Raw genomic sequence first — 26,221 nt, forward strand, 5'->3', positions numbered from 1 at the left:
TTATAGCTGCTCTCTTTGTAATACTTTATAAATGGCATGAATAAAGTATGTTGGGGTTCTTTCAGAAGAAATGATGATTTATGTAAAATTTTGCTCTCAGAGTAAGTTGGGACATTGGGTAAAGAATGGAGCCAGTTGTCTCTTTTGAGAATAATTAATTATTTTCAGATTTGATAGTTTTATCTTTGGGAACCCCTGTAATCAAGATTTCCTTTCCTGTAGTTTTATTTGGGACTGTGGTTAAAGAGTTTCTGCTCAGTCTCTACTCAAGAACGAGGTCATTGCTGTCATGAAGAACGACAGTGATCCTTACAAGCTGCAGCAGGGAACCATAAAGCTCTGTTGTGACTTCTTCATCTTCAAAAAAAACATGGCCTTTGTGATAAAATGACCTAAAACAGATATGTTTTTACACTCTTGTCCATCACGTACACACAAAAAACAATCCTGCTCTGAGTGTTATAATTTCAGAGATTTCATTTTAGATATTTTAGTATGTTCTATTTCCCCAGAAGTTTCCGCTGCTCTCTGTGATAGACTGTTAGTGCAAATGGGTAACACCTTCAACAATATTGGCTGGTTTTCAGTTGTGACATCTCTGCACAGCATCCTCAAATGTCTTTTCACTTCCAATATATGCTTTTTATTACTTACCTTCTAAGAAAATATTACAGATTGTTACCAGGGTTGATTCTAAGGAAGCTAATCAGTGAAACAGAAAAAAATTAAAGTTTTTAAATCATACCTAAAGCCTGCAGAGTTTGGGATTATTTTTTATTTGAGTGTGGCTTAAGAAGTGTAGTTTGAAACTTCTAAGATCAGGTGGTTCTAAGGTCAGATACTTTGCTTCCTCACAAGATTCAAGGATTGTTCTGGAAAAATCCTTATCTTGTTCCTCTGTATATAAACATTTTTGTTATTAGTAGGTTTTAATTTTTTAGTTAGTAAAATGTTAGAGTTTATTTCTTATTAAGAATTATTTTGAGTCTTTCAGTTAAGTGCATGCAATTGAAACCATAAACATGAAATGGGATCTTTCATGGCAGAGTCTCTCTTGCTTGTGGAAAAGAAGACAATTTGAGATGAGATTCTGAGACTTGTGGTGATCATCACTAAATGATTCCTAGTTGTAAATTCCTGTGCAACTCAGTTCAAGTTACCTCTTCTCATTGATATTTTGTCAACAGAATTTTTAAAATGTTTCAGTATATGTAATAATTTACCTTTCTAGCCCTGGCTGGCGTAGCTCAGTGGATGGAGCGCGGGCTGGGAACCAAAGTGTCCCAGGTTCGATTCCCAGCCAGGGTACATGCCTGGGTTGCAGGCCATAACCCCCAGCAACCGCACATTGATTTTTTCTCTCTCTCTCTCTCTCTCTCTCTCCCTCCCTTCCCTCTCTAAAAATAAATAAATAAAATCTTTAAAAAAAAATTACCTTTCCAATTTATAAATTCATAGGTATATGCTCATATGTTAAAAGAAAAATAACTTGATATTTATGATAGATCTCATTATTATTTTATTAGAATCATATTTTGAAAAAAATGGTAGTTACTTAATGAAATTACTCAAATTTGCTTTACTCCCACATTGTGAATCTCAACTGGTTTCTTTTAAACCAAGCATATATATGATTCATAGAGTGGCATATTCATATGCTTAGAAAATGTTTATGTGACATAAGAATAATATTTCAAATTCTAAGCCAGTAATTTTATATCTAAGTGTCTTTGTTCCCTTTAAAAAATGATTGTAACCTCTCATTGTTTCTTTCTCTGGTTTAGATCGGGGTACTGTGCAGAAGGTTGTGGTTCTTCCTACCAACAGCTCTGCCGGTGGGGAGCTCATTCTGGAGGAGTTGGAAGTTTTTAAGGTTTGAACATCTCTTACTCTCTGAAGACGCACGATCAACAGAATTCTTTACTCATAAAACCACTTTGGAGAAAAATAATATTTTATAAAAGATCAAATAAAGAATGTTATAAATTTTGAGTGTAGGAAACACCAGATAAAATGAGACATATAGAACAAATATTTATCTGAAATATTTTTATGCATTTCAAGCTATCTTAACATAAAAGGAATAGTTTTTTCAGCTGTCATCACAACTTTAAGAATTTTGCTTGTCATTATTTTTTTTAAATGAGTACTTGTAGTCAAAGTCTGAAAAATCTGCCATGAAAGTGCTTTTCTCATTTGCTTTACAAACCACTGAAACCTAAATACTTTTATATTATTGATTGTTAGATAAACTTTCTCATATTTTTAGCCAGGAATTTCAAGAAAACCTTTGTTTTCTTATTTTATTGCTTTCAATTCAAATGTCACCCTAATTAAGTAAAACAAATGTTGCCACTTTATCATTCAAAACATGTTCTCTCTGAACTTAAGATTTCACTGTATTAATCTTTCTGTCCTTCAATTAATCATTTAAAAATAAAAAATAAGATCACAGCACAATGAAAAAAGGCACACAGAGGGAAGTCCAGTCCTACAGGATCTTACCTGGTCAGGGCGGAGTGTCTGTTCTTTGTGTGTCTGTGAGCCTGGAAAGCAGACCAGTGGTGTCGTGCCATCCTCTCCTTAAGGTGTGGGTCACGTAATTCAAGTGAGCACTTTTACCTGCATTTGAAAAGATGGGTAAAAGCACAGACAAAGGAGCTGCTGGAATGAAGAAGAAACTTTGACATGGAATCAATCCTACTGCATTCTGCTATTTCTAACTAAACCAAGTATGAGACATTGGCCCACGGACCAAAAGACTAGAGTCAGCCTTGAATTGAATAAAAGAAGCATTTCAGAACTCAGGAGCAGACTAGTGCTAGTCCTGTCGGTAGCTCTGTTTAGGTTAGTGGATGCAGAATGTATTAACTTATTAATATGCATTACCACAGTCACAAAAAATACTGAATTTATAAGTGTTTAAGTGTTCAAGATTCAATGCTATTAGATTATGTTAATAAATTTTAAATGTGAAAGGATATTTTATAAAATGAATCAAATCAGATATAAGATGTGAGGAATTCTGGCACATTTCCCAATGTTATTAAATTTACAATTTTTAATGCTAGACATACTTCATAAACATTTCATAATTAGTGCATTAAAGTTGTACTCGTTAAATGTTGACCATGTCCACTCAACTGCCCTTTCTGTGCCTTGCTTTGTAAAGAAATTGATTGTTTCACTAGATTAACCAGAATAACATTGTATGTAAAATATACTTTTCTCATTTAATTCAATAGGGACAACTTGGGTAATCAAAATAATATAAAGTACCTTATTCTAGACTTCTTTTGAAGATAGCAAAAATGCCATATTGCAGCACTTCATTTTTAATTCTGAAATACCTTTTTTTTGGTACTCAGGAAATGTTAATTAAGTGAGTTTGACACAAACTCAAACATATATGTTATGGAAAGTTCCTAAAGAAACGTGAGTTCTTCTGATCATGTGTTAACTACTTATGGTCTGTTATATGAGTTCTGTTGATGTTGTCATCACAAAGAATAAACTCTCAGTGGAAAAATAGTCAAAACGCATGTGGTGACATCCACCTGAGAGAGAGACTAAAAAAGTTTGAGCTTTCTTAGGGATGCGTGTGCCAATGATTGATGAGACTAAATTGAGAGATCCAGTTACCAAATGCAGTTACTGTCTTCAAACATGGTGTTTGTGTCACATTTTCAGAGGTGAGGTAAAAATAATTGGGTGTGTATGATGTACTGTGATGGGCACATCAGGAAATGATGCATTTAAGTTGAAAAAAAAGTTCTTAGTTAAGTGTCACACTGATATACTACAGAAAACTCAATGTAACTTTTAAAAAACAGGCACCTTGTTTTTTATACTGTGCAGAACCATAATCTCTCATTTTAATCCTCTGTTCAAAATATTTTCTGGAAATATATCCAGCTCTCCTAAGCTTAACTTGAATTAGAGGTACAAATATAATATTAGAAGTTGCCTAGGTGGATATAACTTTCCATCTTTTTTTTGTATGCATGTGTATTTCAAAGTGATCAAAACTTGTTGCCATAGCGCATTTATAGATATCACCATTTTATCTTTTAAATGTAAAATCACACTCTCCAGAAAATGAAATGGTTATGGACATAGTTGATTTTGAGATGTTGCTTCCACTTCAGTTAGTTAAATAAAATTCCACAGACCATCAGGTTATCACATCTAATTTTTGATCTTTAAAAGTAACTAATAATATTTAAGAAGTAAAGTTATGAATGGAGTGACTTTCAAAAAGGATTACTATTTCAGAAAAATTCTTTAGTTCTTTAACTAATTCACATCTATCAAAGGAGAACCCTAACATTATTACTTTGTTTGCAACAAAAAAGAATGAATAAGTATGGGTCAGGCTAATACATCTTTCCAAAGCGACACTTGTCAGGTGAACAGTAGTGCCTTCTGCGCAGGGATGTGCTGTGGGGTAGGATGGGTACTGTTTCACAACCTCCCACCTACTACCCAGGTTTGCTCCTAAGTTATTCATTGGTTTCAGTATTCCAGGAAACACTTTTTTAATTCTCACAAATTTTCACTATTTTCTAACAAACTATATTGATACATGTGTTATAATTGCAACATTTCTTTTAGTTTAACATATATTTCTGTAACAAAACCACCTTACTCCCAATAGTGGGACTGTATTATATACAAGTATTGTTAGACTTTGAAAATACATATGCATTAGAAGAGAAATGATGATTTCTTGAATTTCAACAGAAAAGAGGCAATTTTTGAATGCCAAATCATCTTTAATAATTACTTGAGCAACTAACATAATGCCTTTCTACTTTTTCCAGAATCATGCTCCTATAACAACAATGAAAATTTCATCTAAAAAGGTAAAATCAACACCATTTTTATTTTCTTTCATGTAAAAAATTTACTACTATGAAAAATATATTTATAATCTCTGAATAATTAATTTTACTATTAACTAATTACTACTGTTATTAGTAAATTACAAATTAAATTACAAATTACAAATTAAATTACTGTTACTACTGTATTTATTTTATAAATACCACAAAATCACCTTCAATTTTTATGTAGATTCATGAGCTATTAGTGGAGACAGAATAGTTTATTTTTGTACAAAAAACTGTCAGAGCAGAACATACATAGGTACAGCAGGATATTATGTATCTTATATTCTCAAATGTTACTGTGTGTGAAGCCAACCAAAATAAAAATAATCTTTCTGAAGAAAGAATTTAGCATAATGTTTGGGCTACTATAACAGCACATACATTCTCAGGGCTTGGAATGAGTAAGCGATCCTCTTTAGATGTCTAGCTGCCAACATAGGCTTCAAATGGGCAGTGCTATCTTTTAGGGTTATGCATGTCATTAAGACAAGTCTGAATATTTCAAATTTAAGCTGTATCCACAGTCAGGATTTGGGGAAGAAATGTTAGGCTATGATTATCAGGAATGTTTAATCTTTGTGCCTGTGCATGCAAATACACAAGGGTCACAGAAAGGAAAATCCAGTTCCAGTCTCCACATGTGCAAAGTATGCAGCTCTCCATCCCCCCAAAGATACCCCAAAACAAGCATTCTAAGAGTCAGAGTAACCTAATAAAAATGAAATGGGTTTCAGGGTAGGGCTGGCATGCATTTGAATCCCAATCTGACCGTAAATTATAAACGAATCATTTAAGTTCACTGAGCTAAGTAAGTTTCTGCCTCTGCAAGGTAATGCTTTTCTCACAAACAAATTAAATTATATAAATTGCCTAAAATAAAGTGGGTCTTTGTAACTGATGTTTGTAAGAGCCTAAGACTTATTTTTCTTGGAATAGAGAATAAAAGTTTTATGTGTGAGCACAACTGATGACATGACTTCAGTGTTCTTCACCATATTTGGTCTGCTACCCCATGAACAACTAATCCACAGTCTGTCTTGTCCTATTTTTCACTTGATGTTTTTTACGAAGAAAAATAAAGAGGGTACAACCAAGCTAAAGATCTATTTGTAAAAATGTTTGTATGGTGCATAATAAACATTTTCCCAAGTAACAAGAAGCTATTTGTCATTTCCCCTAGTATCCTAGAGAGTGATCCTTAGTTCAAATTGTCTTTGAAGTCAGCAGGGAAGCCCTTTGTTTATAGTAGTTTAATGGGAAGAGCAAGCGTTACGGCAAAATTCAAAATGAACACAAAACCATTTGTGTGACATCGTAGCAGTTCAATATACAATTACAGGTTTCAACTCGTAATTCCCCTTGTGATCTTGTTCACAATCCATTCCATAAAATTCAATATACAACACACAAGAAAAACTGAATATTAAATATCTTCAACATCTTAAACTGTAGAAAATTAAAAATGTTTTATTAAATCAGTTAGATAGAGAGCAGGGGACTTAACTGATTTGGGGGGAATTCATTCATCAACTGCATACTTCATTATTTTTACATTGTGAAAGAACTACAAATGACCAGTAGTATTTTTTAAGTATATTTAATTGTCATGAACTTAGTACTTTCCTTATATAGTGTTCAAACTATATTATTGTCTATTTATGCTCCTTTATTCTCTAATTTATTCTTGTATTCTATATTGCAGAAAATAATTTGATTAATAAAAAAGATAATTTCTAGAGTGAACCTATCTGTATCCTTTTCTCAAATCAGTTTCCTCAAAAATTTTTAATGAAGCTGATGCATTCACTATATTATTATTTTTCAATTTATATTTAGAGAAGGGAAAGGGAGAGAGAAGGAGAGGGAGAGAAACATCAATGTGTGGTTGCCTCTCATGCACCCCCTACTGGGGACCTGGCTGGCAACCCAGGCATGTGCCCTGACTGGGAATCAAACCAGTAGCCTTTTGGTTTGCAGGCCAGCACTCAATCTACTGAGCCACACCAGCTGGGACCATTCACTACATTAATCAGTGTACTCCATAAACACTATTTCAGATATTCTGAGAGAAATGACTATTGTCAAAATGTGTAGCTGCTTTCTTATGGTTTAAATGTCTCAACTGGGCCTCAGTGTTTTTCAGCCCAACTTCTGAAAGATTAATTGATATGAGAAAATAATTATTTTATGTTAGACATAGAGTGGGATGTGATTCAAATGATTTATTAGAATTGAAGATTCATAATTTGGTGGTTTACTACTACTGTTATTTAACATTCACTGAGGTTTTAGGAGTCAGAAGCAATTCCAAGCATTGTGGAGTTAGCCCTTACATTTAGTTCTTACAAAAGCTCTATAGGACAGGTGCTCTATTTACCCAGTTTTACCAAAGAGGAAGCTGATATTGAGAAGTTACACAGCAATTTTATGATTGAGCCTGGATTTGAGTCCCAGAAGTATTCCTCCAGAGCCTGCCATTGATTTAATTTTAAATAACACTCACATATATCTATATCTATATCTAGATATATAGAGATGTATGTGCACATGTGTGTGAATATGCATGTATTCAAGTTCTAGCTTAGAGATTTTATGCTAAATTGAATTGTATATCAGTCCTTTGTAAAATATTCAGTGTCAATTAGAAACATATCCCTTTAACTCCTGAGAACCCTTTTAGGCACAGCTAAAGGAACTGGAGCAGTATCATAAAAAAACTCCTGACACCGTACAAATGACAGAGGATGAAATCTTTATTTATGACCAAGGGTCATAATAGCTGACCAGGGTCATAATAGCTGGCATAATAGCAGGGTGCTGAATAGCTCTGGATATACAGGAAGTTTAAGGCATATCTAAATGTAAATACCAATATTTTTCTAAATAATTTAAAAATTCCTCTGATGAGAAATATGTCGTTTTCAAAAGCCTGTGAAAAAATTTTAAATTTTATATACTACTATCTACTTCTTTTTCTAAACTTAAAAGTGTCTTGTATTTGAGCCTTCACTTTTTCAAATTTACAATGTGATGGGTTGCCAGACTTGAAGAATAAGAAAGCTGCCTTGTGCTTTGTGAAGAGACAGCATTAAAAGAAAAAAGCAAACATCGTAATTTAAATCTGTAATATATTAGCTCAAATCTGAGAGAACAATGAATCCCAATGTCTAAAACACATTACCATTCTACACAGTGCTCTAAGTTTTTTTTCTTTAAGCAGGAAAGTGGTAATGTTATAGGCATATTAACATAGGAAAATTCTGTTTATTTTGGCTTTGTACCCCTCTGGACTTTGCTTCTCGTTTTTAGTCTACTTTCAAAATGAGTCCAGGGGTTTGTGGGCACATACTATAATGTGTTCCTGCTGAAAGTCCTTTTTTAACTTCCACATCTGAAATAAATCATCGTCATTTTTTTAATAGCAACAGTTGTATGTGAGCTCCAATGAAGGGGTTTCCCAAGTGTCCCTGCATCGCTGCCACATCTACGGCACTGCCTGCGCTGACTGCTGTCTAGCAAGGGACCCTTACTGCGCCTGGGATGGCCATTCTTGCTCTAGGTTCTACCCAACAGGGAAGCGGTGAGTACTAACATTCAGCTGAAAATCAAAATTGATGTCTCAATTGTGAGCACTTTAAAAGCAGCACCAAAAGCAGCAGCTCTGTTTAGCACAGCACGTAGTCTTTAAATGAAAAAAGCACCAGTGCTTTATAACTTGAGATTCTTAGGGATATGTTAACTAGTGTAAGTACTTTGGACTTTGTTTCCTTTTAAACACATCTGCAACACAAGTAACATTTACCTTTTTTTTCACATTTCCTAATTTTTAAGTCATTTTTGTTTTATATGCCTGATTGAGTATGCCCTGAAATCCCACCTTCCCAGGGTTCCCCTGTGCCACTTAACTCTCCTGTCATCAGATGCTTGTGTTAATTTGGGCAAAAGAAACACTGCCCCAGGATGGGTACTCTGAATTGCCTTCCATTCTTTACCGTTTAGAGTGGTGACTGCGTGATTGCTGATTAGATGAAGAGAGTGAGGCAGTCTGAAGCAGAGAGGCTTTTATCCAAGTAAAGGCTTAGTTAGGCAGGAAACTCGGGCCCCATCTGCATCATTTAGAAAGGGGACCACCAGAAATGAAATTGACTATAGGACAAAGAATATGGAGAATTTAGGGTCACCAAGGTCACGGATAATTTCAGTCATACCTTGATATGGTTCATGATGGATGACAGGATCAAAACCTATAAAGTCAGTGTCAACAGCAGAAAGCAAATAGGACCAGCCACGGGCACCAGTGATCTTTCAAGTAAAATCATTGGGGTGATGTTGTATTGTAGTTCTGTCATAGGTACATGCTTTTAAGGACATTGAAAGTTTAAATGACCCTCACACTTGTGAATATCACAAGTATTCTGATGCTTTTATCTATTATTCAAGAAATTTGTATCACTGGACAATCATCTGCCAGACAATGTTCTAGGTCTATCACTCTAAAAAGCAAGAGCAAAAACACAATTCTTGCATTGTGGGACAGTAAAAAGGAAAGACAGACAATATATAAATAAGGACAACCTCTAGTATATTGAAAAATGAGAAGGTCTATGAATTTTAAAAGTGAAAGAAGGAAGATACAGGATGTGGGAAGCAGGGGGTTGCAATGTGAAGTATAGGTGGGCAGGGGAGGCCTTACTGAGGATGTGGTATTTGAACAAGGACTTGAATGTGAAGAGGAATACTACCGTGGCATTATTTGGGAGACTGGCATTCCAAAGGAAGGGACCAGAAATCCTTAAAGCTAAATTGAAATAGAAAACTGCAGAAGATTTTTGAACATGTGAGTGATATTATTTGACTTCAATTTAGTAAGATCATCTAGTTGAGTTTGTCAGGGACTGTCACCCTGAGGTAGGAAGAGGATGGGGGAGGGGAGAGAGAAGCTTCAGAACAGGCTACTCTAATGATCCAGGTGAGATACAGTGGTGACTTGCACGGGGATGATAGAGGTGGAGATGGCCAAAATGGTCTGATTCTGGATAGGGCTCACAGGAACTGCTGATGTATTAAATGTGCAATGTTAGAGAAAGAGAGGCCTCAAAAATGAACCAAGTTCTCAGAACAGACCATTGGAAATATGTAGATGGAATTTAATGAGAAAGAAAAGACTGTGGAAAGAGTAAGTTTGAAGGCGGAAAGTTAAAGGTGCCTATGAGATGTTCAAATAGACATGTTGGTTAAGCAGTTAGAAATATGAATCTGGAGAAGAGAGGAGTGGCCTGGGCTAGGTAATTTGAAAGTCTTTTGTATTCAAAGTCATTTAAGATATAAAGAGAACTCCCATTCCTAAACCAGGAGTCTGTAGGATCTGTGTTCAATGACCCATGTTCTTCCAAGTCATTTTAAGATTTAGTCACAAGGTCTATGGCTTCTTTTGATTTTTTACATACAATTTATTACCCTGGGACCCTCTCTCTGCACTGTACTGGAGTCCTGAACCTGGACAAAAGTGTGAGGCAAGCAAATTCCAAATGTAATGTCAAATTTAAAATGGTTTTTGTAATTTCTTTTTTCATTTTTTATATTTTTTTGCATTATCAGTTATCCCCCCATACCCTCTTCCACCTCTACCCACCTCACATCTCCCCTACAATCACCACAGTGTTGTTCCTGTCCATGAGTTCTTTTTCTTTATGCTCCATCCACCCACCCTGCCAAACACCCTTCCAAGAGCTGTCAGCTTGCTCTCTATCCATGAGTTTGTCTCTATTTCACATGTTAGTTCAGTTTGTTCATTTGATTCCACATATGAATGAAATTTTATGGTACTTGCCTTTCTCCGACTGGCTTGTTTCATTTAGCATAATATTCTCCAGGTCCATTCATGCTGTCAAAAAGGGTACACTTTTCTTCTATTTTACAGCCAAGTAGTATTCCATTGTGTAAATGTACCATAGCCATTTTACCTGCTCATCTACTAATGGACACTTAGCTGATTCAAAATCTTGGCAATTGTAAATAACACTGCAATGAAGTTAGGGGTGTATATATTCTCCTGAATTAGTATTTCAGGTTTCTTCAGATAAATTCCAGAAGTGGAACCACTGAGTCATAAGACAGTTCCATTTTTAATTTTTTGACTTAACTTCACACTGTTTTCTACAACGGCTGCACTAGTCTGCATTCCCACCAACAGTGCACGGGGGTTCCCATTTCTCCACATCCTCTTCAACATTTATTGTTTACTGATTTATTGATCATAACCATTCTGTCAGGTATGAGGTGATATTTCATTGTAGCTTTAATTTGCATTTCTCTGATGCTTAGTGACATTGAGCATCTTTCATGTCTATTGGCCATCTGTATGTCCTCTTTGAAGAAATGTCTATTTAGGGCCTTTGCCCAATTTTTAATTAGATTGTTTATTGTTATTGTTTTGGTGTTGAATTTTTAAGGACTTTATCAATTTTAGATATTAACCCCTTATTGGCAAATATGTTCTGCCATTTAGTGGTTTGTCTTCTGTTGATGGGTTTCCTTTGGTGTGCAAAAACTTTTTAGTTTGATGTATCCTATTTGTTTATTTTTTTCTTGTATTTCCCTTGCCTGAGGAGATATATCAGAAAAAATGTTGCTAAAAACAATGTCCAAGATTTTACTGCCTATGTTTTCTTCTAGGATTTTTATAGTTTCTTGTCTAACATTAAAGTTTTTAATCCATTTTGAATTTATTCTTGTGTCTGAATTAAGAAATTGCTCTAGTTTCACTTTTCTTTATGTATATGTCCAATTTTCCCAAGACCATTGATTGAATAAACTATTTTTAGCCCAATGTATGTTTTTGCCTGTTTTGTTAAATATTTATTGACTGTAAGGGCATGTGTTTATTTCTGGGCTCTCTATTCTGTTTCACTAATTTATAAGTGTTTTTATGCCAGTACCATGCTGTTTTGACTACGATGGCCTTATGGTATAATTTGATATTAGATAGCATGATTCCTCTACCTTTATTCTTTCTCATTCAATCATATTTTTACCCCAATTGTGACAGCAGTGATATTTCAAACTTACTTCCATAACTGTTTATAAGGCAATAGATTTTTCTTGGTAAACCATTCTAAAAGCTGGCATCTGTAAAATCTGAAATATGGTTTTCAATCTATTAAACAGATTTAGTGCTTTAAACAAAGCTGAAGCCCTATAGTTTCTAAGAAATGAGGGAACTATGAAGTGAAACTTGCCATAGTCCTATAGGCATACCAGCCTTTTATATAAAAGAATTGGAGATTAGCACCCTTCCCTGTAAAGTTTTCAGACCTTGGCTTTGACCAGCCAGCATTCTTATTTAAAAAACAAGGACTAGTCCTCAAATAAAATTCTATACTATATGTAGACTATCATTGCACATGAGATGTGCTTCATAAGTTTGTGTTAAAATATGAGTTTTCTCATTCGTTCTCATATTCTCTCACCTATTATAACCCCAGTTATTCTTTTCAAGATGTATACATAAACATATATTCCACATTGTCATTCTAGTGTCAGAAATCATGATCTTAATCATATTCTTACAATAATTAAAAAACTGAAACTATCTTGCAGTTCTTAATGTTACAGTATGGTGCCTGGTATTGAACCCTGTATCATGGGTTTGCTGTTAGAACTAATAAATGAATTTAATAAAGTTTCAAGATACAAAGTTATCACATAAAAATCTGTCACATTTCTATACACTGATAACAAATTATCAGAAAGAGAAACTAAGAAAATAATTTCATTACAATTATATCAAAAAGAGTAAAATACTTAGCAATAAATTAATCAAGGTGATAGACCTGTACATTGAAAAATATAAAACAATGATGAAAGTAACTGAGGTGACACAAATAAATAAATATACTTTCTGGTCATAGATTAGAAAATTAGTGTTGTAAGAATGTCCATAGTACCTAAAGCAGTCTACAGATTCAGTGCAATCCTTCTCAAAATTCCAATGGCATTTTTTGTAGAAATAGAACGATCTATCCCTAAAATTTGTATGGAACCACAAATGACTCCAAATAGCCAAAACAATCTAGAGAAAGAAGAACAAAATTGGAAGCATCATGTTTCCTGATTTCAAACTATATTACAAAGCTGTAGTAATCAAAGCAGTATTGTACTGGCTTAGAACAGACACATAAATAAGTGGAACAAAATAGAGACCCCAGGAATAAACCCACATGTATATGGTAAATTAATTTATGATTAAAGAGCCAAGAATATACTATGTGGAAAGGACAGTCTTTTCAATAAATGGTGTTAAGAAAATTGGACAGCCAAATACAAAAAAATAAATAAATCTGGACCACTGTCTTACACAAACACAAAAATTAACTCAAAATAAATTAAACACTTGAGTGGAAGGCCTGAAACTATAAAACTCCTAGAAGAAAACATAGAACAATAAGATATTAGTCTTGGAAATGAGGGGGGTTTTGTATCTTACTTCAAAACAAATCAACAAAAACAAAAATAAGCAATTAGTTTTACATCAAACTATAAAGCTTCTTCACAGAAAAAAAGAAAAGAAAAGTCATCAACACAGTTAAAGGGCATCCTCCTGAATGGGAGAAAATATTTGCAAATCATAATATATCTGACAAGGGATTAATATTCAAATACATAAAAATCTCATACAAGTCAATAGCAAAAAAAGACTATATACAATTCAATTAAATAATAAGCAGAAGATCCAAATAGACATTTTTCTGAGGAAGAACAGGTGGCCAACGGGCACATGAAAAGATGCCCAACCTCAATCACTAATCATCAAGAAAATTCAGATCAAAACCACAATGAGATAACACCTGGCAGAATTGCTATTATCAAAAAGATAAGAAACAGCAAATGTTAACAAGGATGTGGAAAGAAAGGGAACCTTTGTGCACTGTTGGTGAGACTGCAAATTAGTACATCCACTATGGAGAACAGTACAGAGTTTCCTCAAAAAAAGAGAATGGCTATATGATCAGCAATTCCACTTCTGAGTATTTTACCAAATAAAACAAAAACACTAATTCAAAAAAGATATATGCACCCTAGTGTTTATTGCAGGATTTTTACAATGTTGATTTTGTATATTAAAATATATACAGGATGGAATACTATTCAGCCATAAGAAAGAGTGAGATCTTGACATTTGTGAAAATAAAGATGGACCTTGAGGGCATTATGATAAATGAAATATATCAGACAGAGTAAGACAAATAGCATGTTATCTCACTTATATGTGGGATTTTAAAAACAATAACAACAAACCAAGCTCAAAGATAGAGATAATAGATTCATGGTTTCCAGAGGTAAGGGTTGGAGAGTGGGAGAACTGGGCAAAGTGTATCAAAAGGTACAAACTTCCAGTTATAAAATGATTAACTTATGAGGATGAAATTCACAGCATGGTGACCATAGTTAAGAAATGCATGGCATGGTAAACCTAGTATGCAATACTGAATTGCACATTTGAAAGTTGCTAACAGAATAAATCTTAAAATTCGTCATCACAAGAAAAAAGTTGCAATATGTGTGGTGACAAACCCTAATGAGGCTTATCTTGATTGATCACTTTTTAATATATATATATTTTGAAAAATTATGTTGTCCACCTGAAACGTATATCTCAGTTTTACCTCAGTAAAACAGTACAAGCAAAAAATATATGTGTCGTGGGTTAGAAAGTAGTAGCCATTTAAAGAGCTATCTTGGTGATCTCTAGGAGTTTTCTAATTATATGACAAAGGGCCAAAAATAAAACATACATGATATTCCTTGGTCTTCCCATCCATATCATCTTTGGCTTGCTTACTGGAAGTTTCATTAAAAATATCTATACTATTTAAATTCTCCAAATTATTTCCAGTCTTAGTGAAAGCAAAGCATGTTTGCTGAATGAATTGACTATTTACTGAGTTCTCACATATTTAGTATTTATTTTCTTTAGAGATTAAATAACAATGATAAAAGGTGTTCATCTGCAGAAGTTCCACTTATTTTCGTTAGCTGTGTTAACTTGCCTGGTGCTATTCCAGTTGTACTGTCTATCTGGAACAATAGCACATAGAGGAATTCATGTGAAATAAAAACAGATCCTTTGTATGGAAAGAAGAGACATAGTTTTACTAAACTATCAGTGGAGTCCATACTTTGACATAGAGTGGTTATATATATATATATATATATATTATATATTGGCTCAGTAGTTTCTCTTTTTTAAAAGAAATTATTAGTAAACAATGTAAGCATTTTCCTCTTTACCCACAAGTATCTTAAATATTTTGGCATTTGTATCAACTATTGCAGTTTAGACTCAAGTGTTATTTATTCTGGATTCAGATATGTAGTTAGAAATTATATTTTAAGACAGGATAATCAGTTCAGTCTTCACGTAAATATCTGTTTTCTATACAAGAAGAAAATGATTTCATTGTTTAGCCAAAGGAATAGACTATAATGAAGGAAACATTGGCAGCTTGAGACAAATCCCAAATCCTGCATGCAATATAATACTGCATTATTCTGTCTACCAGCATGCTTTTGTGATGCTGTATGAATGCCTTACAGGGAATCTATACATACAAAAGGCTCAGATGACAGCCTTGGTGATCTCATGATTTAAACCAAGTCATAATAATGGGTTTTTTTCTTTTTGTATTTTAATGTCTGAAGGCTATGTGATACTGTAAATGTAGATTATGCAGCTTTCAGATTCATATACATGAGTAAATCAAAACATAGTGCTTATCACAGGAAAATAAATTTAACCATATGAGTGGTACTGCTTGTCTTGATGGCTGAAAATGGTTCATTCAGCCATAAGAAGTCTCACACAGTGCTCATATAATATACATCCACTTAGCTGGCTGATTGTAAATAATGCTGTGACTTAAATAGATGAGGTCTGTCCAGAAGTTTCTAGCCATATAGTATAAAAACTAGACACATTTATTGAAGAAGATACAGGATATAAGAAATATTTTACGTAGGACAAGGATACCTCAATCCCTTTCAAAGTAGGCACCTTGGTAACCCATACAGTTCTCCCAATCACCATCAGCTACCCTGCCTTTTTTTCCTGAAATTTTATCAATGGTCTGAAATCTCTTCCCTTTCAAAGGTGATTTTAGTTTGGGGAAAAGCCAGAAGTCACAGGACACCAAGTCTGCACTTAGGAGGCTAAGTCACCTGGGTTATTTGATGTTTCACAGAAAACTTTGCATGAGATGTGATGTATGGGTAGGCACAGTGTCGTGATGAAGCTGCCAATCACCAGTTTCCCATAGCTGTGGCCTTCTGAATCATCCAAATAGTTCTGAGGAATGTTCAAAGCTTAATGAAAAATTTGCTGTAGAATAGTTCCCCTTCTTGCTCAGTCATTTTGAATACACAGCCACACAGTATACATGATATCTACTGCTCCCACAGACTAGTACAGTGAAGTCATCATTGTTCATGCATGCACATTCCAGTCCATTCTCCTTGGCTGCCAGGTTACATCCATGTCATGCAAATCATTCTCTTTATATTAACAATGGCTGGACTTTTTCCAGACAGACCTCATGTAGGAAATGCAATTCAGTAAAAACTGATATACAAGCTATTCTAGAATTCAGCAATAATCATCTTTTCTGAGATAAGAGTGACTTGTACTGGTTTGTTTTTTGCATGGTTGTATAGAAATATAAAATTGAATAAAGATCATGTCACTTTTTTGGCAAAAGCCTAGTTAAATTATACAAAATTTTATACCCATATTTCCATAGATAGAATTGTATAACCCATTGAGTACATAAACAATTAACAACTTGCTCTAACCTTAAAGTGAATTTTTTTATTATCAATGACTTTGAGATTAGTTTTGCTTTATAAATTTGATAATCCCTGTGTGATTTTAATGTGTCTGGTCTTACTGAATATTTTAACTTATCTTCAAGTATAAAAATATTATGAGAGACTTAACAACTAACCCACTTAGGTTATATGCTCCTTCATATATGCTTCTCAGTGTCGATAGTAAATGGTCAATTTGTACCTGTACTCCCAATATTTAAAGAGAGTTCCCTTCCTAGTCTCTTATAGCAATGTTCATATCCACAAATTGTTCCTACGAGAATGTCAGTTACTCTATCTTGATTTGTTGAACTATGTAATACAATGGAAACTAATAGATGTAGCTAATACTAAGACTCAGGAAATTAAATAATTGGTTTGCAAATAATTTAAAACTTTTATTTAAGTAATGACCAACTTACAAGGAATGCAGCTACATTTTTGAAATGCTTAAGCTAGTCATACATACAACTAAATGCAATGAGTGAAACTTAATAGTTTCTGAATAAACTTTTAAAAATTTATAAGAGATATTTTGAGGACAACTAGGTACATTTTAATATAAAATGTGTATTATATGATGTCATGGACCCATGGACGAAGCCAAAAGGGTGTATGACCAAGGGTGCAAGGTGGGTTGGGTGGGGCAAGGGGGAGAGGTAGAGGAAAATGGAGACAACTGTACTTGAACAACAATTAAATAAATAAATAAATAAATAAAAATGATATTGCAGAATAAATATTAATATCTTTAGGGTCATAATGATATGTAGGAAAATTATGTGTTCTTAGAAGATGCATACTAAATCATGTAAGGGTAAAATCATGTCTGCAACTTCTTTTGTAAAGATTTTCATTTATATGTATATTCACAATGCATATGTGACATATACTAGCATATGAGAGGAGACTAAATAAATATGGCAAAATACAACAATCCATGAGTTTAGGTACACCAGTATTGATTGCACTCATATACCCACTTTTCCTTGGACTCAATGATTTTCAAAATAATGAGTTGAAAGAAAATGTAAATGAACAATTTTGCTTAAATTTATATAATATTAAATATGCATATTCTATCTGTATAATTTATTTTTGGAATGTTTTAATATTTCTGGAAATTGTTAGAAAGTATTAACTTTTAAAAGAAAAATATGCTTAACTAAGAAAAAAATATAAGAAGGAAGATGGCAGTGACTTTATACTTGAAGGTGATCATCTTAGAAAACTTTGAATGAATATGTATATGTTAAAAATTACACTATTAATGTGGGCTGTAACATTTACCCAGAAAATGCACATAATAGGAGGTTCATAGCCATTGTTTCACAAGTAGTAGATGGGGAGAGACTGAATTAGTTTAGATTAAAAGCAAAGTTAAGTAGCCAAAATATAATTAAAGCATTGAACAAGAAATATCAGCTAATCAGACCTCTTTTCTTTATGAAAGCTTAGGCAATCTCCAGATTTTAAAGTGAAAAATGCTGTCTTCTAAATGTGGTATAACTGGCAATGTTAATGCTATTTTATATATCTCTGCACTTAACAGGAGGAGCCGAAGACAAGATGTGAGACATGGCAATCCATTGACTCAATGCAGAGGATTTAATCTAAAAGGTAGTAAAAGAGAGCCATGGTCAAACTTGGTAGAGTAGCAATGCTCCATATCACATTTCAGTTAGGGAAACTTTGCAGTAGATTCCAGTGTTTCATTTTAAAGAAAAATTTGCTATAAAAATTATTGATATTCAATATTAATTGCTATTTGTATGTATACTAAGAATTGTAAAAATCATAATATTCATTATTTTGTAACTGGCTTATTTCACTTAGCATAATGTCTTTCTTCCCCAGAGTCCATTCACATTGTGGCATGTCAGAATTTCTTTCCTGTTTAAGGCAGAGAAATATTCCATTGTATGTACAAATCATTTTTTAACCCATTCATCATCACCGGACATTTGGGTTGCTTCCATCTGTTGGTTATTGTGAATAATCCTGCTCCATACATTGGTGTCCTATAGTGCTCTGATTTTCACCATTTATAATCATTCCATATACTTCTGACAATCTTGCCTTGTGTCTTACAATTAATCTAATCCTCTTTTTCCCATCCTGACATAGAGGTATCATGTTGTTATACTTTTCCCACTAATCCCCTCTCCCCACCTAACCCCCCCACATCAGCCCAACCAGCAGAAACATCTTCAGGCAGAACTCCCTCCTGGTTCACTAAGGTGCTACAGATGTGTGCTGTTGTTAACAGTTAATACCGAGACATCGATAGCTAATCTTTTTGAGTCTGGGTGTTTAGTCAAGAATGACTTTCTTGTTACTAACTATACCAACTAGAAGGAGAAAATTAAGATGCATTTTGCTTAATTGTTCCATAAATCTAACTTAGGGAATACATTCAGTTTACCTTTTCTCTACTTACTATTTTATAAATCTTGTGTCCATTCTCCTTAGCAATCACGGTAGCCACAGTGGTAGGAGTATTGGCAGTGGAGGTAATGAACAAACCCTGATGTTGATTTTGTGTCAGAACCTGAGCTAAATGTTTTTTTTATGGATTACCTCAATGTTCAAGAAACAGTTCTCAAGTAGAGTCTACAATATTTCTATTCCTGCTTTGTAAATGAGCATTCTGTCAATGTCTAAGCTACCACATAATTAGACTCAGTGCTTTTCCTAATTTAAGAGTTTCAGTAAAGAACCTGTATGAAATTGTGATAATCTGTGTTTTAGAGGTAACTCAAAATGAGACACATAGAGATCAAGTAATTTGTCTAAGGTTACACAGCCAGTAGCAGTGAAGTCAGGATTTTACCTCAGGCACCTCTGAGTCCCAAGCCTGTATTCTCAACCACTGCATCCCACTGTGGCTACATCTTGCTGTCTGCCTTTTTCTGATATTTCTGGATTTTACCTATACTACACTCAGTATGGAGTTTAGGGGTGAGATGAACCTGGCTTCAGTATTGCCTGGTACTTACTAACTCCTTAATAGGAAATGTTTTCCTCATAACTTACAGGCTCAGCTTGCTCAGCTATGAAAAGCCGGAAGAACCGAAGTCACAAGGATGTTGTAATAATTAAATGTTCAAAGTGATATTAAGTGTGTTCCTGTTACTATTGCACCTCTACTATTTGGTATAGAGTAATTCTTGAATAAATATTGATTTCTCTCCTTCTCTTTAGACTAAACAAAACAGGTAATCCATGTGTAATAGTCTGCTTGTTAAATGATTGAGACTGCTTTTCAGGGGCTGTCATAATTGATGAAGAAATAGATATTCAAAAAGGCAAATATGTTCTAAATTTCATTATTCCTCTCCATTTGTTTTTGGTTTCTAGCATATAGAAATGCAGCTGAAGTTGTTCAGTATGGAGTAAAAAATAACACCACTTTCCTTGAGTGTGCCCCCAAGTCTCCGCAGGCATCTGTCAAGTGGTTGTTACAGAAGGACAAAGACAGGAGAAAAGAGGTGGGTAACGAAGCAAGGCAGCAATCAATCAGGCTTTGGAAAGAGCATTAAAACACCATCCCTCAGTGAGGTTCAGATCAAAGGAAAAAGGAAAAGCATATGAACATCTTTTTATGTCTTTGGGATGACAAGTGCCACCTTCTGTAAAACCCTTTGTCTGCAGAGTTGATGGATTAATTAGAAATCCTCTCTGCCTGCTCACCTCTATAACACGGTGATTGAAACAAGAGCTTGGGCTCACAGACAGGGTGGGGGGATTGATGTGAGGAAGCACTTGTAAAAGAAACAAGATGTGTGCAAACCCAGGAGCCAAGTTCTCACACAACAGCACCTTTGTGTGATTTACAAGATGAACGGGGCTTTAAAAAAAAGTTCAATTTTCCTCAGCAAGAAATTACCTGAAACTATAACCTTTATGGTAAAGAGCATTTCTCTGCTGTGTGGCAATTTGTTCTCACTGCTTTATTATTCATAACTCTCAGGTTTTGTCTAAATAATACATGGAATTATTGTCTATGGGACCATTGCCTTTATTTAGTGATTTTGGAAAAAAACTAGAGTTATGACAGAACACTTACATTAACCCTTCACTAATTGAAAAAAAAGCTGTTTTAAAAGGAAAACATTATAAAATGGCATAGGGTGAAATATTCCAAATAATGAATAATGAATTTCATAATATTGATGTTATGTTGTCATGGTCAATATATGTATCTAGAAAACCTTAGAGTAGTCTAAAATGTAATGTTGTTATCAGTACACCATAAAGTCCGATGCAGCATAGGGGAAAATGGAGCCTTCTGCATTTATGTGTGTTCTGTGTGGGCAGTGTTGGTACCACACATTACATTAATCAGGGCTGTGTAGAATGGATACATCCCAGGCTATATAGAATGTAGATGCTGCATAAGAATTTTAAAAGAAATGTTGGTTCCTATGAGAAAATATTAACTCTTGGACCTGCCTATCCAAGATGTTAAAGATCTGTTTAGGAAATTGTGTGTACTCTGTCACTAGATATTAAGACACAGACTGATCACCATTGGCAAAGGAAGGGACTTATGTATCTGGAGAAAAGATAAACTAGATATACTTCAAGGCCCCTTCTTGCTCCAGAACTAAATCAGTGTATCGATGATACAAAAAACTTTTAAAAATTTTTATTAATAAAATATTGTTTATTTGATATCTATTTTCTTTGCTATAATATCTATCATAAAGAAGTCTTGAGATTTCTACAGTCTAATTACTTTTAAACTATTTTGAATGGATGTGGATTATAATAACTGTTTTACAAAGTAATTGGGATAGAAGTTATAATATGTGATGATGATTATCATTGAGGATGGATAGGAAACATTCTTTTTGGGAAAGTCTGTATATATGTATGTTAATAAGAAATCTAAAATTCAAACAGTAATTATTTAACAAGAATAAAATGTTTACCATTATTCAGCAGAAAGTTCAGTAGAATAATATACAATAAGTGATTATAATTTTTATTATTTAAAATTAAAGTAAATTAATATATATAGCCTTGAATACATATGTAGCTACAGAAATTAATAAATGAAATTCAAAATGGAATGTTATGAATTAAATCTCTTGTGATAATTCTAATGTTCTATTTCACAATGCTCAAGAATGTGGTGACTTAAATATTAATTATTCTCTTGATTATTTTCAATCAAAAATATAAGAAAGATATAATTTAAGATTATGAAAAAATGACTGTAATATAATTATAAAAATCTATTGTGTACTGAATTTAGGCAGAGCACAAGTCCACTCATTCTTACTTTAGTTGAATGTACTATTAATATTTTAGTTATTTTATCCTAATTTTTTCTTATTAGGCAAATATACACTATTTCTCACATTAGTGATATATAAATATTGAACTTTTTTAAAAAACTAAGTGGTAAAAACTAGTAGAGAAAAATGCAAATAGTTTTGCAGAATAGAATAAAGTAAAAAATAAAAGCCCTCCTCCCCTTCACTTTAATACATTTTCCCACCTCCCAGAGTATAAGGCTACCAAAATGATATATTAAATTATTATATATTTCTCCAAATATTCTCCATAATTTTTTATATGCTCCTGCACACAATTTAATATCAGCATATGTGGAGCTACACCCATTTTTCTTGGTTGCATAGTATTCCATTTTATAAATGTACCTTACATTTTTTTAAAACTATCATTTGGTTAGGGTTTTTCTTGTTTTTACTCTTACTGAAAACATTATGCAAATAAATATCTGCATACTTGTAAGAGTATATCTTCTAAACAAATTCGAGGAAAAAATATTTTCACTAGATCAGATCTTTCTTATATACATGCTATATGGGATATTATCAACTTGACCTCCAAAATTTTCACCAATTTTGCACAAAAAAGAAAGGCTTTCTTTTCTTTCATTTCTGAAAGTATTTCTGCATCACTTAAACTATATCTAATGTACATTTAAACTTTCAAAATTAAATTAACATCAAAATTTTCCTTTGTGTATTTTAGCCTTTACTTCCTGCTCTGTTTCAGCTCTATTCTATTGTCTGTACATCAGTACTATACTTTTCTTTTTGTTCTGTTGTGTGTGCATAACTTTTTTTATCTACAAGAGCCTTTCCTTGATTTGGATTCCATTAGCAATAAAATAAACATTTACACAGAAATGTATCATTAAAAAACATTTCACATTCATTCCTTTATATTATTTTGGGTCAGATTTCTTTTTTCCTCAGTGGAAGTATATTCCTGAGTATACGTGTTAAGAAAATTTTTAGCACTTGGGTTTTTAATTTGTTCATTGACAGTACTGTAGCTGGAAATGTTAGGAGGATGGATTTCTAGCATTTGTCTGATATCTAGCAAATGATAGCTTTTTCTCATTATAAGATTATAACATAATTGCATGTTAGCCTTATAGTTTTCTATTATTTTTCCTTGAAAACTACGACCACTTAGAAGTCTTACAAGACAATGGCATTCTAGCATATTTATAGTGACTCTTTAATGTGAGATAATTGGAAAAAAGTCCTAAATAATGTTCAAAACTGCTTATATAATTTTTAGTTAGGAGAATATTTATTCATTCTCTAAAAAAGGTAAAATTCAATCATGTAATTGATTTTTACTAATAAGTACTTTTGTTACAATAAAAGTTGAGAACTCCAGGATGACATAATTTTAAATAATATGTCAATTTCTTTTGCTACATATGTTGACTATGAATCATATTCCTGAAGTAACCAAAATTCTGGGCTTATATGTGGAGAAACCACTTGTATCCAAAAGGAATGCACAAGCTATTTCTGGTAATATGGGTTGATGGTTTCACCCTCTCTTTAATGAGTCAGTTCACTTCTCTCATTTAATGAGACAAGATCTCCTGTACAAAAGAAGGCAATGAGACTTAACTAAAATCTGTGTCCACTAAGGAGGAAGTTAGTTATTATTCCATACTTTTGCCAAATTTGTGAAAGTCAGCAGTATTCTGTATATGTTGGTCGTGTTTTTAGAAGATACAGGGTTGGATTTTCAGAACTTTGATGTCTCTCTTTTAGGTCAAGCTGAATGAACGCATCATAGTCACTTCACAAGGACTTCTAATCCGTTCCATTCAGGATTCTGACCAAGGACTGTACCACTGCATTGCAACAGAAAACAGCTTCAAGCAGACCATAGCCAAGATCAATTTTAAAGTTTTAGATTCCGAAATGGTAGCTGTTGTAACAGACAAATGGTCACCATGGACCTGGGCCAGCTCTGTAAGGGCTTTGCCCTTCCACCCAAAGGACATCATGGGGGCATTCAGCAACTCAGAAATGCAGATGATTAACCAGTATTGCAAAGACACTCGGCAGCAACATCAACATGGAGAAGAATCTCAAAAGATGAGAGGGGACTATGGCAAGTTAAAGGCTCTCATCAATAGCCGGAAAAGTAGAAACAGGAGGAATCAGTTGCCAGAGTACTAATGTTTTCTTACATGGGGGACTTATGCTTCCCATAGTCATCAATGATCCATCTGTCTTCAGTGATCAGATTTTGAACAATCTTGTTCTTATCCATGGGAAATTCCTGAGAAAGGCAATTACACACTCCTAAAGTGAATGTTACATGAACTGAAATGAGCATGCATTTTCTTGTATGATATCGACTAGCACTAGACATGTCATGGGCCTCATGGTGCATATAAATATTTAAATTAACCTAGATTTTATTTATGTCTTTATTTACCTTTTCTTCAAATCAATATGGTGGTTATAAAACTAGAATTTTTACATCATCCCTTAATTGAACAAGGGCCATAAACCTGTAACCTTCCTTTCTTTTAGGATTTCTAGTTGTCACTGATTTAATATATGAAAACAATTACCAAGTTTACAACTTTTACATGGTTGAAGTTGTATAAATGCATGTGACAGAGTAGCTGTCAAAGTATGTGGAATAGAAAAAAGACAAGGAAGAGAACATCTAAGTTATATTAAAAAAGGGGGTTCATAAGGAGAAAACGACAAGTTTATATGCTTTGAGTTAAATATGTTGTTGGTTACTTTTAATTTTGTAAAAATTGTCAGTTGTGGAGATCTGTCATTGATCTTTGTTCCCTTGTATCAGGAAGATAAAATGAATGACCCTCATTATAAATGTCTTCAATTGGAGTTATGTCAGTGAAGCATTTAAGTTTATATTCCTATGTTTTCATCTTCCAAACAAAAGCACTTTTTTGGAAGTCATTGGAGTTATTCTAGACTCAGAGACTATAATCTAATACTGTTTAATCAATTACTGAGTTTGTTCTAGTATTTCAGTCTTTGTGACAAATTAAACAATATAAGAAGAAAAAGTTTTCAAATATCACCCCTTATGTACATGAGTGATGAAACCATCACAGTGAAATAACAAGAAAAACAAAGTAGAAAATGCAATTTTATTAACAAAAGTTTATGAAAATGTGACTAGTTTTTAACTTTAATAATTGATTTAATAATCATGAATTAATTTCATGATTTCACATATTTTTGTTATTTACCAATCTCAGATATCATCTGGATTATTAAGTCACCAGCTTATTTTTAATGATCTTTTGTGTGTTCTGAGGAGGTGTTCATTTTGTGGAGAAATGAAAAAAATCTGGTCTGAATAAAAACAGACATACTTTCTTGTAAAAGGGTGTTTGTGTATTATGTTCATTAGTATGTAAATACAAACGTGGGAAGTTTTGTGATGAATAAAATAATTATCTTCTAGTTGTATGTTTGAATTATATTATTAGAATAATTTAATAGTTTTAAATTGTTTAAATAGTTTAAAACTCAGTAATTTATTGAGTTTTTTACTCCAAATAACAAGATGAAATAATACGAATGTATCTTCCTACTTTCATATTTCTTTTAAAGTCACAAATTTTGCTCTTTTATTTCATTTATCATTTAAGATATTTTTATGTTTCCAGGTACAAACAGAAATCACATGATATACCTAATCAAAATTTATCACAAAATTTTTATTTGTAGTTAAAACTATCCATGAAGAAGGTAATCAAGGTAAATAGGTCACCTTTTTAAGCACTGCAATACAAAGCTTCAAGAACAAAAAGCCATTGTCAAAATGAATGTGTCTGATAATCAGAATCTAAGAATGTGATTAATTATCTAAGTGGTAGTAAACTGTGACATTATAAGAGAAGGCCTCAATGGGCAAAAATAGCTATTAAACCTGGCAATAATATTATTCATTTTTTAAAAAGAGCTATTAATTAAATACTATTATTACAAATGTGTATGATTCTGAAGTATTCTCTAAAGCAACTTATTATACAAATAATTTGCCTGCTTAAAGGGTCTAAATAAACTTGTTTACTTCTCCTCTATGTGCACAAATAGAAATGTGTGCAAAGCCAAAACCATCTTCTATATTTAGTCAAGCTCTTCTGTATACAGAGTTGAAAGTGCAGTTGTTTCAGAGTC

General features: G+C 33.3%; 1 protein-coding gene across 1 annotated transcript in view; it reads left to right on the forward strand.

The window, feature by feature from the left end:
* The window catches only part of SEMA3C (semaphorin 3C), a 172,734-nt gene extending 146,740 nt beyond the window's left edge, over window positions 1-25,994 (forward strand). Inside the window, exons 13-18 of the mRNA XM_045828281.1 lie at window positions 1,785-1,873; window positions 4,824-4,865; window positions 8,315-8,472; window positions 18,307-18,374; window positions 20,115-20,245; window positions 23,813-25,994. Of these exons, the coding sequence (XP_045684237.1) occupies window positions 1,785-1,873; window positions 4,824-4,865; window positions 8,315-8,472; window positions 18,307-18,374; window positions 20,115-20,245; window positions 23,813-24,226 (902 nt within the window). The 3' untranslated portion in view covers window positions 24,227-25,994. The remainder of the gene's footprint in view (window positions 1-1,784; window positions 1,874-4,823; window positions 4,866-8,314; window positions 8,473-18,306; window positions 18,375-20,114; window positions 20,246-23,812) is intronic.
* The last annotated feature ends 227 nt before the right edge of the window (window positions 25,995-26,221 follow it).

The sequence above is a fragment of the Phyllostomus hastatus genome, unplaced genomic scaffold, assembly GCF_019186645.2.
Source record: "Phyllostomus hastatus isolate PE091 unplaced genomic scaffold, TTU_PhHast_1.1 phas_scaffold_78, whole genome shotgun sequence".
Classification (NCBI taxonomy): Eukaryota; Metazoa; Chordata; class Mammalia; order Chiroptera; family Phyllostomidae; genus Phyllostomus; species Phyllostomus hastatus.